Source organism: Alosa pseudoharengus, unplaced genomic scaffold, assembly GCF_046254945.1.
Source record: "Alosa pseudoharengus isolate Yale_2024_CS ecotype anadromous, Long Island Sound unplaced genomic scaffold, YU_APseudo_1.1 YU_APseudo_1.1_scf_22, whole genome shotgun sequence".
NCBI lineage: Eukaryota > Metazoa > Chordata > Actinopteri > Clupeiformes > Clupeidae > Alosa > Alosa pseudoharengus.
The window spans coordinates 12097752-12113427 of NW_027468680.1; the positions used below are offsets into that span (position 1 = coordinate 12097752).

General features: G+C 41.3%; 2 protein-coding genes across 2 annotated transcripts; both read left to right on the top strand.

Moving 5' to 3' along the window:
* The first annotated feature begins 340 nt into the window (after window positions 1-340).
* On the top strand, window positions 341-7974 carry mis18bp1 (MIS18 binding protein 1). Its single transcript, XM_076300549.1, has 16 exons — window positions 341-1897; window positions 1991-2116; window positions 2412-2719; window positions 2827-2900; window positions 3249-3370; window positions 3549-3639; window positions 3812-3915; window positions 4167-4324; window positions 4618-4690; window positions 4800-5610; window positions 5961-6127; window positions 6428-6567; window positions 6733-6878; window positions 7086-7167; window positions 7579-7636; window positions 7724-7974. The coding sequence occupies exons 1-16, from the start codon at window positions 1159-1161 to the stop codon at window positions 7825-7827; spliced, it is 3303 nt and encodes a 1100-aa protein (XP_076156664.1). The 5' UTR covers window positions 341-1158; the 3' UTR covers window positions 7828-7974.
* A 467-nt stretch (window positions 7975-8441) lies between these two features.
* Window positions 8442-15145, top strand: tpp1 (tripeptidyl peptidase I). Its single transcript, XM_076300550.1, has 13 exons — window positions 8442-8514; window positions 8853-8924; window positions 9407-9546; window positions 9859-10009; window positions 10407-10528; window positions 10884-11062; window positions 11595-11793; window positions 12153-12341; window positions 12564-12633; window positions 12879-12999; window positions 13189-13347; window positions 13494-13619; window positions 14363-15145. Exons 1-13 carry the CDS (start codon window positions 8456-8458, stop codon window positions 14498-14500), a joined length of 1725 nt encoding a protein of 574 aa, XP_076156665.1. The 5' UTR covers window positions 8442-8455; the 3' UTR covers window positions 14501-15145.
* Window positions 15146-15676: the final 531 nt, after the last annotated feature.

The window sequence follows — 15676 nt, forward strand, 5'->3', positions numbered from 1 at the left end:
CGAAGTTGAAAAAGCTGGTGGGCAGATTGGCCTACACACTTCTGCCAAATAGTTTCCACTGGATTTTTTGATTGTCGGTATCGTTTAAGTAGTATACTATAGACGATACTACTTAAACGGCACCGAAAATAAAAAAATCCAGTGGAAACTAGATGGCAGAAGTGTGTAGGCCAATCTGCCCAGCAGCTTTTTCTACTTTGTCACCTACAGAGTTTGACAGGTACGATCTTTCAAAACGCCATGTTATTTCCCATAGACAATCCACGCCCGGAAGTTGGATGGATACGGAAGTTAGGAGGCGGGATATATTCTGGAGAGGTCTATTTCACTGTCTGTTACGTAACTTCCGTTCTTAGCTGTATCCCATCTAGCCACAACCATTTGCCGGGCAATCGGAATATCGTGTTAAATATCACATATTCCAGTCACTGTGTCAACGGCTGTAGGCGAAGAGAATGGAGACTATCAATGCATGGCTCTCAAGCATGCTCACCCTGCTCACCCACCAGTCCACACTTCAACACCCTGCACCATGCACGGCCCGCCCGCACCAGCAGTACGCACCAGGCATGCGCCAATCGCTCAGCAGTAGGGGCGCCGGTCAATGACGTTTACATTACGGAAGTGACACAATCAAAACATATGCGCGAAAAAAATTCAAATTTCCACGGTGGTCCGATAGCATAGGATTCTTAGTTATATGACTAATTAAGTACAGAATATTTGTATGTGACATTTAGACAGTTCTTTAGATTCAGATACATTTGATTTTATTCAAATCTTTCGAGACTATTTCGAATAATAAATAGCTATCGTTTAGCGTGTTGTTGCCTAGCATATTCTACTATGATAGAGGAACGTTATGCTAGCTGCTAGCTAGCCTCGCAGCCAGATATCTTTTATATCCAACTAGTTACGTGTGACCTAACTGTACAAAATATAGGCGAGTTTTGGTTCAAATAGACTAGGATTAAACCTAGTTTGTTAGCTTTTGTATTCTATGTCGCTAACAATTACATATTGTATGTAGCTAACTTAATGTTAGCATTTTCCAGGCTACTTTATGTTCGCTATCTGGCTATCGTTAACTTGGCTACCTTGGAGAACATATTTTAGCCGTCTTCTTAGACCCCAGTAAGTATAAATGATCAGGTAGCTATGTTTCTATCTCCGTCTAAATGCAACATTTACCGGGCCCATGATCCGGCTTACTATGAAAGTGTGCCCCGACACACAGCGCAAGTGAATATGTACACTCCTGGGAAAGACTCGGCCAAACAGAAAAGCGTGTCTCATAATGGCAACAGACAGTCTTCGTTGAGGATGGGATTGTTACATGGAAAAGGAGTGTTCAACTCCACAGCCTGCGAGGATGCAAGTCCAGACCTCACTTGTGGGCTCAGCTGTATCGTCGACAACGGGAGAGCATCATGTTTGGAAACCTCTATCCACCCAGCAGTAACTGCTCTCAGAGAAACTGGGGTCAATAAATGCGAATCCCCGGTAAAGATCTTTGCAAGAATGAAAGCCAAAGTGTCAAACCATAACACCCCTTTTAAGAGCACCGTTGTACATGAAGACCGAGTACCAACACACAGGATCTTACGGGATGAAATGAACTTCAACATGATGGAAATTGAGCAATACCCACCCTCCGTGGATGACACGGATGCATTCACCCTTTCCCCACCAAATTCTCCAGGAGAATCTTCAGCATCTGAGGTGAACAATTGCGAGTCGGATGCGGGGTTCCATCGGGGTCATGAAAATGTCAAGGTTATGAGCCGATCCACTCCAGCTGAAAGTTCGGATTCGGTAGAACCAGTTGTAGCCGATGCTACTGTTGATGAGAGTCCAGCAGCTAGCAGGAGCAGTAAATCGAAGTGCACTCCAAACGGTGAGTTCACTGACATTTTGTATAGGCCTATATCATCATCAGGTCATTACTTACCTTGATTGTCAGTTCCAAATATTTCTTTGTCCCTCACAGGATGTTATGTTTTGTTGGACAAGCTAGCAATTATGCAGTCTCCAGCAAAAATATTTGCCTTGATGAAAAAAGAAGAGAGGCGTCCTCTGAAAACAAATGGTTTGAACCAAACATCGAAAAACAAAGGTATGTTTGGATTTTCTCCAACACTGCAGATTAGATATCCATTTCAGTGCAATATAATGTATGTAGGTTTCACTGTCTAAATTGTTTCAAATTGAAGTTCATTTTCAAAGATATATGTGTGCGACAACAGTATTTTCATATTTGAATTGGGATAATTCCTCTCAATGTACACTGGATCTTTTGTTGCGTTTACAAAGAGGACATAGTACTTGCTTGGGGAGTCTACCTAACAACTTTAATTGCATACCTGTAAGCACACTGTGAAAATGTTTACCATCCCTTTTGTTTTCATTAGAAAATGTCAAGGCAATTGAGCCCTTCATGGAACTGCCTATGGATGAAACCCATATCCATAACCGTGTGGATGTAGCCTGCAGTGACAGACCCGTGTTTGCCAGCCAAAGAGAGAACATCAGCAATACTCCTTTGCCGAAGTTTGCCAAAGGACAGCGCAGGGTTTTCTCCACACAAGCTTGTGCTCCAGCACCGGCTCAGTGTCTGGATGACTCCGTGCTCCTGGGCTCCCCACGTCTCGCTATTCCCCAAAAACAGAGTGTGAACTCTGAGCTCCAGAGTAACTCTGAGAACCAAGACCCAAGGATGGTGAGTTCACGCAGGTCAATGACAGGTCAATGGATTTTGTTCATGCCATTCAGTTACAAACCGTTGAATATTGACTGACCCTGGGTTCATTTATTCGTCATATACAGATTGAAGGGATTCAACTAAAGCATTGGGTCCTGAAGCTGAGTGATTCTAAACTTTTTGTTGATGGACAGAGAGTGTAAGTTGATTCTAGTATTTTATGACTGTGTGCGTGTGTGCGCATGCACTTATTCACCATAACTCAATTGGCAGGCCCAAATGTTAACAATAACACGATCACTGGTTTTAATGCATAGGGAGTACACACACAGATTAACTGCATACCTTGCACAGTGAATGCATTTGAGTGAATTTGTAATAAGTATTGCAGTGTGTTTCACTAATTCACGGATTGGGATAAATGCAGAGACCAAATGTCCCTCACAGGATCAAAAGAGTATATATGATTTCCGTTACTTGTTTTCAAGTGCTGTCAGCTCTAGTTTGCTTAACCTGTTTTCTTTTTACTTTTGCTTTACTCTTTCAGTGACAACAAAACACCCTGGCACAGCAACAGTATAGTTGAACGCATTGCAAGCAATGTCTTGAAAACAGTCTCTGGAAGCACTTATATCCTGGTTGGAAAAATGTCAACCAAATTGCCATCTGGTTAGTAGATTTTAATGAATAGTTTTAGTAGAAGGTTGAACTACTATGAGTATGAACTAATGAAAAGTATATTATAATGTGGGTTTCCAATTGGTTTCCAATAGGGTTTCCTTTCTCCATCCAGATTTATAGGAATAACAATTGTGATTTTTTTTTTATATCTTCTCCCTTTTTGTAGGATTACCCAAGTGGTTTTTGAAAAAGTTTCTCTATGGCTTCCCTCAGATGTGGAAACAGTACCTCAACACATATCTAACAGAATCAAAGGGGTATGTTTTGTTGAGTCTGTCTTACCAGTGTTTGGTGAATTAGAATCAGCTTGTTGTAAGGATGGTTAATTCATTAGATGGTTTTACATTTCTGCTCTTGTCAATACATTTGTATGAGTCTGGAGAATGTCTTGATTTATGATATTGACTAGTCTTTTTGTTCTTACATCAGTTTAAGTCACAATGAGAGTCAAGAGAATTTTAAGCCTTCAAAGCAAAAGAAGCTGCCTCGGAAAGAGACCAAACCAGAGAAGCTGGTAACCCCCAAGCTTACATGTAAGTAGAACTGGGATATGCATGTCCCACAAAGGACATTCTTACTAACAATATGCAAAGTAATAATTTTCAAGGAGCAGAGAATTAGAGAACTAGGTTTATGCTTTTTTGTTGTTGTTTAATGGGCGCCTATCCAGAAGAAGTGCTGGTTAAGTTGGAGGCATGGTATAACCACCTGTCGTAATCTTCTGCGTTGATATTGAAGACTAAGAGTTGTTCTGAAATGCTCCGCCCTCTTTGTTGTCCTTCAGACATGACCCCACCAGAGAGCTCACGAGGAGACAGCCAGAAGTTGTCCCGCAGTGGCCGTCTAATCAAACCCCCTCTGGAGTACTGGAAGGGGGGGCGGGTCGTCGTGGACAAGGACTTGAATGTCACTGTTCTTGAGGACTACTCTATAGTGCAGACGGTGAGCGATTGTATCTTTCTCTAGATTGTTTGCTCTCTAGAGTGGAGTGGCTTGTGCTGTAACACTCTTTGTTAGTTAATATTTGGGGGTTTAATCAACAGTATTGTTGGTATGACTAAGAAGACATTGTGATCGAATTAGCATTAACTAATATAGCATTAACTATATTTTTTGCACAGTTACATATTCAGTTACATACATGCTGAGTTTGCCCATGAACAATTGCATGCAAATGAATGTAGAAAAGGATGAAGTGATTACAAAACTGATTACTGTTACGCTATTTCACACAGCCAACGAACAGAGAATCACAAGAAAAGCCAAGGCAAAAGCAGAGCACAAAAAAATCCATTGTCACCCTAAAAGGTAATACTGCACTATTATATTTGATTATACTATTATCATTTTGAAAAATCAGGATATCATAATATTTATTATAATATATGTTTTTGTTTTAAAATTCCTGTTCTTACAGAAACGTGTCCAAGCATGTCTAGCCAAGATGAGAGGGAGACAAGGCTAATTAGGAAAGCCAAGCCTTATCAGCGACCAGGGTGGCAAACTGACAAGACTCCATCCCAAACCCAGGAGAATTCTACCTTTGTAGTTCCCCAAACACGGGCAGCCAGTAGGAGATCTGCCAGTGCCTCACCGCCAACTGATGACACAGACACAGACACACCAGGTTTTCGCAACAGTGGTGAAGGTCAAACGAAACGTCGTCGCCCTGGAAGACCACCAAACCACCATTCTGCAATCAGGTCTGATCAGACAGATACAGACACACAAGCTGTTCACATGGAAAGTGAATTTCAAACGAAACGTCGCCGCCCAGGAAGACCACCAAAGCACCAATCGGCAATCTGGTCTGAATCGACAGATACAGACACACAAGCTGTTCACAAGGAGGGTGAAGGTCGAGCGAAACCTCGCCGCACAGGAAGATCAACAAAGCAGTTCTTGTTGAACACAGACCAGCCTGTGCGCCAAAGTTCCCTCACCAGGTCCAATAGAAGGAGCAGCTCTGCGGCCTCTCAGTCCCCCTCGGAAACGGAACAGCAAGTGATGGGGCCGCCAAAGTCCAGAGCAAGGAGAGGGCGTCGCAAAAACAAACCACCGGCAGCGGATGACAGTGCTGCAGATATCTCCAATGAGGACTTTGTGTCTGATAGGGACAGTGTCACGCGGAAGAGGAAACCTAAAGGCAAGATGGGAAGTAAAAAAGATAATACCGAAGAAGTTAACGACAACAAGTGGACGGATCAAGAGATGCAAAAACTTCACAAGTAAGTTATGCATATAATAAACACTTATGAGGATTTCAGTGTGTCTAAATACTTCAGTTTACCAGTGAATGCTTGTGGTTCTGTGTTAGAGATGACTGTCCCTGTAATCGAAAGTGAAATTATCTTTGACTTCACAAATACTTACCTGTTGTGTACAGGATTACTAGAGTAATGCCTAGTGTTTATTCTGGATTTCAGAACAAGCAGAAATGCATGCATGAGGTGCATTTGTCTCAGATATCCTCATCTTTTTTTTTTTTTTTTGCAAAAAGCTGCATGATCACAACAAAGACCAGAACTCAACAAAAGTCCTCTTATGTTCCTTGCTGATGCACCTGTTCTCTCCACAGGGCCATCAACTCCTTGCCCAAGTACTCTCCCACCTTCTGGGTAAATGTTGCTTTGGAGGTGGGCACTCGTTCTCCAGAGGAGTGCCAAGAGCAGTACTCTGCCCAGCAACAGAACTCCCACACCAGGTCCAGACAGAAGAAGCAGCCTCAGACCATTGAGGAACCAGGTATGATAGGCCTCAGGAAAACATTTCCAAAACGATGGACATTATATTTTAACCAAGGACCAAACAAAGCACACCACACATTTTTTTTTTTTTTTTTTTTTTTTTTTTAGGGGGTGGGGGGGCGGTGGCGGTTTGTTTTGGTTAGTTATATATATATATATATATATATATATATATATGTGTGTGTGTGTGTGTTTCAAAGCATGTTTTTTGTGCTGCACACACAGATTTAAAAACACATGACATTATTTTCTGAATACCACTGCCGATATGTAACTGAAAATGATTTGCTTTGTGCAGCTAAGGAGATGCCTCAGATCACAGCCAAAGCTGGCACACTAAGAAGGAAACAGCAGATCCGCGATGTCTTGGACCACATACCCAAAGACGACCATGATGATATTTTCAGCAGCTCGCCTATGCAGAAAAGACTCAAGAAGGTATCACAGGATCGTTGTAGAGCTCACACCAACATAGTGATGTAACAATACCAGACATTGTTGGAGAGATATTAGGCATTGCTGATAGACAATTCATGTAGTGGTTGGTGCCCTGTAGTTTTCTGTACTGATCCATTTCTTTTGATCTTGTGGTTTGAAATGAAGTTGCCCACGTTTTCGGACTGCGGAGATGGGGATCCCCTGGGTCAGCTGGCGAACCCTCAGACTCCCAGCTCCTCCAGCATGTTTGTGGGGGTTAAGACTCCAAAGTGTCTGCACATCAGCCCTGGCATGTTCCCCTCGATCAACAGGTACAGCTATGCACCTTTTCCATGTCGTCCCTAGGCCTATTTGTACAAGATTATTTAACATACGTTTCTGACCACTTATCACAAAGGGTACTATCTAGCAAAAAATTAATGATATACTCTGTATTATAGTTTTTTACACAATCATATGTCCTTATCATGTCTTTTTGGTTCTTTTATCAACTATGTTTTCCTACTCTTTCCTGCAAGGAATGACAACGACAAGTATGTCTTCCACTTCCAAAATAAAATGAAAAAGGGAAAAGGGAGAGGCACCAAGGCTAAAACACAGGTATGCTGATTGTTGAGACTTCAGTGTGTGGTTCATGAAACTTTTGCATATCTTCATAATCAGATTGTAATGTGTTTTAAGTGTTGCATGGTAAGTTTTATAGTCAAAAAGATCAGATTACATTGACAAGTCTGTTAGACATTGTGGTCCTTTGTGTTATTTACCAAAGATTAAAAAACAGTCCTATTTGAAATAAATGAAGAGTTTGCCCCCCTATAAAGTATTTCAGTGGAACTGTAATTGGGTTATTGTTAATTGATTTATCTTTACTCAATCAAATAATATGACTTATTACTGTTCTCTCTTATTACTGTTCTCAAAAATGGAGATATAACGTTTTGAAACCAAACTCTTCAAATATATTAGTAGCCACATTACTAAGGATTGTAAATCTCTCATTTTTGTGTACAGTCAGACAAGAACTGCTCCCCTTCTCCTTCAGTGAAACGGACAGAGAAGACACGTGTTGGTATGTTAAATTAAGTTAATTTGTTGCATTTTAATATATTTGTGTGTCTGGATGTATTTATATGTTTGTTTGTTTGTTTTTCCCTAGCGGAAGATGATTCCTTTGTTGTTTGGGAAATGTTCTCTCAGAAGGATGCTCCATCTTTACCAAATGAAGAAAGTGAGGAGGACTACTATTTTTCTGATGCCTGAAATGCCATATTGTAGATAGATTTTTTAAGAAAATATAGATGTATATATGGTTATGAACCTTTTATAGGCAGATCAAATGTTTTTTGTTTTGTTTTCTTCTTTTTAAACTGTTTTTAATGGACTCTGCAATAAATGATCAGTGTTTAACCAGTGTGTGCATCTTTCTTTGAAATATATTGTTATGGCTTTCCTTGCCATTAAATGTTTATTTTGTTTGTTTTAGCCCTACATGAAAGAAAATCATATAAGTTAAGTGTGATGGTCATTTGTTTGACATCCAGAACTATTAAAGTATAGTTTCTGTTGCACATGCCAAAGGTGATCACTATTAGTCTTGATGACAGGAGGAGGTGGAAATGAAATGTGGTTTTAATATCAGAAATTCAAAGTTGATGCACTGTATAAGAAAATACGGTAGCGTTTACAGCCATTATTAAATATTAAAATATGAATTTATTGGGGGGGGGGGGGGGACGCCGCCCTTCTATCAATGACAGAAGAGAACTACTTCAAACGTCTCGCTCTCGCATCGACTTTATTAGGACACACGCAACATGCTCCAGCGGCCCTCAGCTGACTTGTCACATGACCAATCACATGACTACTAACGATAGACAAAATTAACCTCATGTTGTATTTCTTGTCATTGCACTACAGGCAACGTTATAGAACAACAATGTGGCTTTTGTGAGTATCATTAAATTCGATTATAAATTATATGCGATGTAGCCTATTGTTTTAACATAACTGTTCAGCCCTCTTGTATAATACATTATCAAATGCGCTGAACATATCTGTCATGTTTTGGGTTTCTGTATGAAGTTGCAAACAAACAAGGAAGAAGCTTTAGAGCCTCTCTCTCTCGACTGCATGTTTATTTCTTGATTTCTTTATCAGCTATTTGAAGGTCACAGTGACTCAGACGCGTGAGACAGCTAGTTACCCAATGTAATCGGAGTGTTACTTGCTCTCCATTTCGATTTGAAAAGTAAGTTGCTTGTAAACAAAAGCTGTTGTCTTTTTAGGTCACTCACCTATGGACTGGTATGTTTCTCGCTCGTGTGGGGCAGGCGCCTGGAGCCTGATCAAGACATATCGTAAGTTGATCCTTGCCAAATTAAATTGTTGTTCGTGGCATTGTTTAGAGTATTTTTGTGTGTATGCAATGTTTTCTATGTGCTTTTTAGGTCTTTGTCTCTAACCTTACTCAGCAGAATTTAATCGCCGTTCAACATTTTTTATTATTCTAGTCCACTGTTGGATCTGGTCTGGTCTTGCCTTTTTTTTGTTTAGTTATTTTCGTTATTTTTGTCAACTTCTATAGTTCAAACTCAGAAATATTAAATGTTGTGTGCTGATTCATCCTTGGAAGACAAGCTCAGGTCAAATAGTCTTGTTGATCAAGGTGAATCAATGACAGTCATGTCATGTAAGGCCATATAGCAAATAAGTAACTGTGAAACCAGTCTACTATTTGTACATCTTCTACAGCAACTAAAAAGACAGGCTTACATACTTTTATTGTGCAGCAGAACTGATCTTAGCACTGCTTTGATCTTTCTCCCAATGCTCTCCATAGTGTCCCTGAAGAGTGGACTCTTGTTGGCAAAGCAGACCCTGCCGAAGAGGTGGAGCTGACGTTTGCCCTGAGGCAGCAGAATGTGGATCAGATGAAAGTTCTGCTGGATAGGTTATCGGACCCTGACTCAGCAGTATATGGTATTAATCCCCCTGAAGCAGCATACTCTCTTTCTACTTTTCTTTCTCTCTCTCTCTCTGGCTCTCTCTGGCACTTCCTGATCTCCCTCTTTGTCCTGTGATTATTCACTCTTTCTAACCACAACTCCCTTTCCCCTCTGTCCTCTTTCACACACACAAACACACACACACACACACACACACACACACACACACAATCTTAAACACTCACTCACTCACTCACTCACTCACATTTTTTCTACTTCCTGTTTTGTAACAGTCATTTAGACTTGAGATTTGTTTTTTATTCTCTCTCTCTATCTATCTCTGTAGGGAAGTTCTTGGACTTGACTGAAGTGGCTGAATTGGTCCAGCCGAGCAAGTTAACTCAGAAGGTAGTGGCCAGCTGGCTACAGAGTCACGGGGTGCACGAATGTCGCACGGTCGTCACCCAGGACTTTCTGCAGTGTGTCATGGCTGTTGAGTATGTTTTTTGTGTTTTGTTTTGAAAATCATGTGATCTCTTTTTGGTTTTGTTTATGTTCCCCAGTAATTATTTTTAGAGCACCTCTTTCTAAGAAGGTTCCACCTCTTTGCAATGGCTGCTGGCTACTTCCAGAAGTTATATAATTCTTTGTCATGCTAGTAGACTTAATTATGCATATGTGCAATTCATGTGCAAAATAAAGTGCACAATGTAAGTGTATGTAAGATTAATCACAGAAACCTGAAGTACAAAAAAGCATAACGTCTCATTTTCAACATGTTTTAGACAGTATCAGGTCATGTGAAATGACAATGCACCGTAGAGAGAAATAAATAGGGAAGTGATGCAGCCAAGTGGTGAGTCACATCCTGATAAATCTGTTTTCTCAATACAGAGTTGCCGAGTCTCTACTTCCAGGCAGCAGGTTTCATCACTACAGTAGGGAGGGCCAATTCCTGTTGAGATCCGTGTCTCAGTACTCTGTCCACGAGGATGTATCCCAGCATCTGGATTTTGGTGCGTCCCAAAGTATTTTTAGATGTGTCTGACATTTTAGCTGGATAATTTGTCATGCTACATCAGTTTGGAACTTTTATAGTATGAGTCTAAGATGATTGGCAATTCTTTGGTTAAATAAGGGGTCTCTGTCATCATTTATGTACAGCCCCCCCCCCCCTTTGCTTGATTGATATTCTGAGGCATAGTTTGCATTATTACAGCATTATTTCAGCATGTTATGTAAAATATGTTTGGGAAAAAATGAGTTTAAGAAGAAAAGGTTTTTTCTTCTACTCCCACAAGAGGTGCATAGCAACGCTTCCAGGCTGTCCGTTACGTCCCAAGTGCTTAACTAAACCCTTTTTTCTCCCAGTGGGCGGACTTCACCGCTTTCCACCCAAAACACAGGAGGTGGGTAAATCCTGGAGCCAGAGAGGGCGAGTAGCAGGGAAGTTTCACCTCGGAGTGACCCCTGCTGTCATTAGAGCTCGCTACAACATGAGTGCCTCTGATGTGGGCTCCGCGACCAATAACAGCCAGGCTGTGGCACAGGTATGAAGCTAGGCACCATATATGGTCAGTCATTTTTAATTGAAGGTCAAATAATTACAGATAAATCACAGGTTAACAGGATATAATATGATGTCTGTTATCTGCCATTATGATGGTTTTAGATGCTACTACCCACTTATTACTGTGATACTACCCACTAAGTATATCTGTATCTGTTATAGAGATGTAAATTATTTACTGCTGCCCATTTCTGAAAGGTATGAGATATGTTGATTACCAAGCACATGATTGTGTCTGTGAACATTGTGGAGGAGAATTACAGTTTTTCCTGTATGCTTATCTTAAGATTTGAGATACCGCTTTACCGGCAGCAAGCCTTTGCTTGGTTTAATGTACGTGTGTCTTGGTTAAAACCTAGAGTTGATTATCTAGGTTGCATGACCTCTTACGTGAACCTATCAAAAGGAGAACCTCAAAGGGTTTCCACATTTCCTAACTACGTCTTAAATAAAAAGGAAAAAAAAAACAGATAAGCCATTGCTCTCCCCTCCCCCGCTTCTCACTCCAACAGTTCCTGGAGCAGTTCTACCACCCAGCCGACCTGGCCGAGTTCATGAGCATGTTTGGGTCAGGATTCGAACACCTCTCGGCAGTGGACCGTGTGGTGGGCACCCAGGGGGGTGGCAAGGCTGGTCTTGAGGCCAGCCTGGACATTGAGTACATTATGAGCACAGGGGCCAATATCTCCACGTGGGTCTTCACCAATCCAGGTATGCAGTAGATCCAGAGGATGGGGTAATGATGGGAAAACACTAACTCTGTTGTAGAGTTATGTAGAGTTGCGTTATGTATTCTTGTTTTTGTAATCTTGGCCTGTTCTGGGAGAGGACACTAGTCCCTTGTCTAGTCAATTAGGGCAATTCAATATGACTTTTGTACAACCTTTACAGATGTCATTAAAGTCACATTTTAAAGATAACTAGAGATAATGTTATTTATAAATCACATGGGAAGAGTAAATCTACTTAAGTTGCCATTGTTATTTTTGGTGAAGGAGAAAAAAAAAAACATTCCCAAAACTTTTACCTCTCTCCCAGAACATTTTCCTCTTCTCCTCTCTCCCTGTCAGGACGTCATGAGTCTCAGGAGCCCTTCCTCCAGTGGATCGTGCTGCTTAGCAACATGACCTCGGTGCCCTGGGTCCACACCATCAGCTACGGAGACGACGAGGACAGCCTGTCCACCGCCTACATGCAGCGCATCAGCAATGAGTTCATGAAGGCTGGACTTCGGGGCATTTCTATGCTTTTTGCATCAGGTGAATTTTTAAGTTCCATGTTAATAAATAGCTTTAAATAAATAGTTAAATTGTTTAATAGTCTTTCATAGCATTTGTGTCGTCTATATGTATATTATGGAGTGACTGTTTGTGTTCAGGTCATTTTTTAAGATGTCCCCCCCCATTATTTGAGTAAGTGAAGGTTGGAAAGTGTGGAGTCCATCATGCCTTTGTGTATTTTGTTTTGGTATGCGCGCTAAGGTGACAGTGGAGCTGGCTGTAGGCACCTGACTAAAGAGAATTCTTTCAGGCCTAGTTTTCCTGCTTCAAGGTGAGCAACAAGTCATTCCATTCCAGACTTTTAGAGGTTATTCATCGCCACAAATCACTCAGATGTGTGATTTCAGACTGTGATGTGTGTAATGAAAATATGTACAATTCCTCAAATGCCAGTGTTCAGGGTCTCAGGAGAACCTTACCTAACTGTGTGTGGAAAGCATTAACTATTCAGACATTCTCACTCATCTTGAAACACCGCTATGGCTTTACCCCTCTTTATTCTGTTTCTCCTTACAGTCCCTATGTGACCACTGTGGGTGGAACCTCATTCAAGAACCCGTTCAAGCTCACCTATGAGGTCACAGACTACATCAGCGGCGGCGGCTTTAGCAATGTGTTTGACATGCCTGATTACCAGGTAACCCCACAGGCAGCTGCCCGTGTTTATGATTAGTGGTTTGATTTTGTATGCAACTATCCAGTGATTTTATTTGTGTGTCTGATGTTCTCCAGAATGTTCTACATGTTATTCATAGAGGTGACCCCCCCCCCCCATAAATGCTCTATGAAGGTATTCTGATCTACACATTTATTTTTGTGTGTGTAGGCCAGTGCTGTGAAGTCCTATTTGAATAGCATGAAGGCTCTCCCTCCGAAGACGTACTTCAACACTAGTGGGCGGGCCTATCCTGACATCGCTGCTCTCTCAGACAACTACTGGATCGTCTCCAACCGAGTGCCCATTCCATGGGTGTCTGGAACTTCGGTAATGAAGAGCTATATATATATATCCCGTCTGTCTCTCTCTCTCTCTCTCTCTCTCTCACTCTCTCACTCTCTCTCTCTCTCTCACACACACACTCTCTCTGTGTCTGTCTCTCTCTAATGTCCTGTGATCCCTTCTGCCCTTAGGCCTCTACACCAGTGGTTGGAGGAATGCTGTCACTCATTAATGATCAGCGCTTGTTGAAAGGTCTTCCTCCTCTGGGCTTCCTCAACCCACGCTTGTACAAGTTGCAGGGCAACGGCCTTTTTGATGTGAGTGGCTCTAGCTTTACATTTGGAGCATGTAACACAATAATAGTCAGTCAGTCATTATCAATCACTTTCACTTTTCTTCATTGCTGTGGCCGTTTATGATCCAATCAGCAACATATCAGAAATATAGAAAATAACATGTAACACAGTTGCTGGCAATATATGTGCTGTATTTATTGTAATACATATGAACGTCCAGATTCATGTGCATTTAAATACCTATCAGTGCACAAATAAAAATAGACTTATTTGATGACGACCTAGAATACACATTTTGCTAGCACTGCATTCTGATGTTCTATCATACTCGAGCATAAATAACCATTAACAGAAGTTAATCTGCAGCTTTTATTTTCATATGAACGATTCAGATTTTCGGCATAATAATCAGACGACGTTACTGATATGTCAGGCTCTCTCTGTGAGCCTTTTGTTATATTTGGGGCAGCCGTGGACTACTGGTTAGCGCTTCGGAACTTGCAACCGGAGGGTTGCCGGACCAGTAGGCACAGCTGAAGTGACCTTGAGCAAGGCACCTAACCCCTCACTGCTCCCCGAGCGCCGCTGTTGTCGCAGGCAGATCACTGTGCCGGGATTAGTGTGTGCTTCACCTCACTGTGTGTTCACTGTGTGCTGAGTGTGTTTCACTAATTCACGGATTGGGATAAATGCAGACACCAAATTTCCCTCACGGGATCAAAAGAGTATACTTATATAATTATGCCGATGTTGTCCTTGTCCAGGTGACTGAGGGATGCCACATGAGCTGCTGGGATGACAAGGTGAGTGGACAAGGTTTCTGCGCTGCTCCGTCGTGGGACCCCGTCACAGGTTGGGGAACCCCCAACTATCCAGCGTTGCTGGCCTTACTGCTGGATTAACTGACACACCACCACTACCACCTCACCACCAGAGCTCTATCAAGCCCTCCTTTGTGTGCCCATCTCGCCCAGCATCGACATCGCTGGACGGACCAGTCCACTGACCGATAAGTCCGACTAGCTCTACAGTTCCCCTCAGAAAGAAAATCACTGATTCAGATGTTACTTATGATTGTACCAGCTCTGTGGATCTACAGTTAGAACCAATCAATATCAAAGAAACCCATTGAAAATATTTATCTCAGGTTTGAAAATGATGAATTCTATGAATTAAATTGCAGTCTTGCACTAATAAGTATCCAGTAATAACAATTTCAAGAAGTTTCAAGAAGCATTATTTTTTTATTTCAATGAGTAGTATATGCATGCACCTTCACTCAGGATTGTGAGTTTTTTTTTTTTTACTAATTTTAACTAATGTTACAAAGCCCAAATATCCTCAGTGTGTGCAATCATATCTATCACGATCAATTTAAATAGAGTACAAGCAGTATCTCAAGACAGTAGAGTAGGGAATGTACATTTAATCACCAGCCAATGTTCTTGAACTTTGAAGGGATGTGACATCGTAAGCGTTCTTGGTTTTCAGATTTTTTCTGTTACATAGTGATGAAGAATAAAAATGATTTTTATTTTAAAATGTGAGATGTGTTTGTCTTCATTGTGGTGGACTGAAATGGCTTCATTGGCCTGTGTGGCATTTGTATTTTCAATGGTCATGATAGATTGCCATACACTGTAGATCCCCTATCGGTAACGTCGGTTCTCCATAATGAAATCTTCTGCTTCACCTAGCTAGAATGGTTTCTCCCAAATGAAACATAATCATGACATTAATTGTAAAAATGACAAAACATCCATCCTCATCAATAATTCCTCTTGTGCGGCCTCTACCTTTTCTACATTTGTTTAATCTTCCAATGCCTTTTTTTCCTCCCAACATTTTAACCTCAGATTCAGATTATCTGACAGCATTCCAGATGCTGATTGGCTGTCAGAATCCTCGATTAAAACTTTTTTTTGTACATCGCATAGTAAAAAAATGTGTGCAGATGAATAATACTGGAAGTAGACTAGACAAGAAGACACTCAGCCCTACACAACTTCTGATTGGGTCTAACCCTTAGCCTGGTTGAAACCAATCCAATTCTCAATTGAGAATTGGTCTCTAGAAAC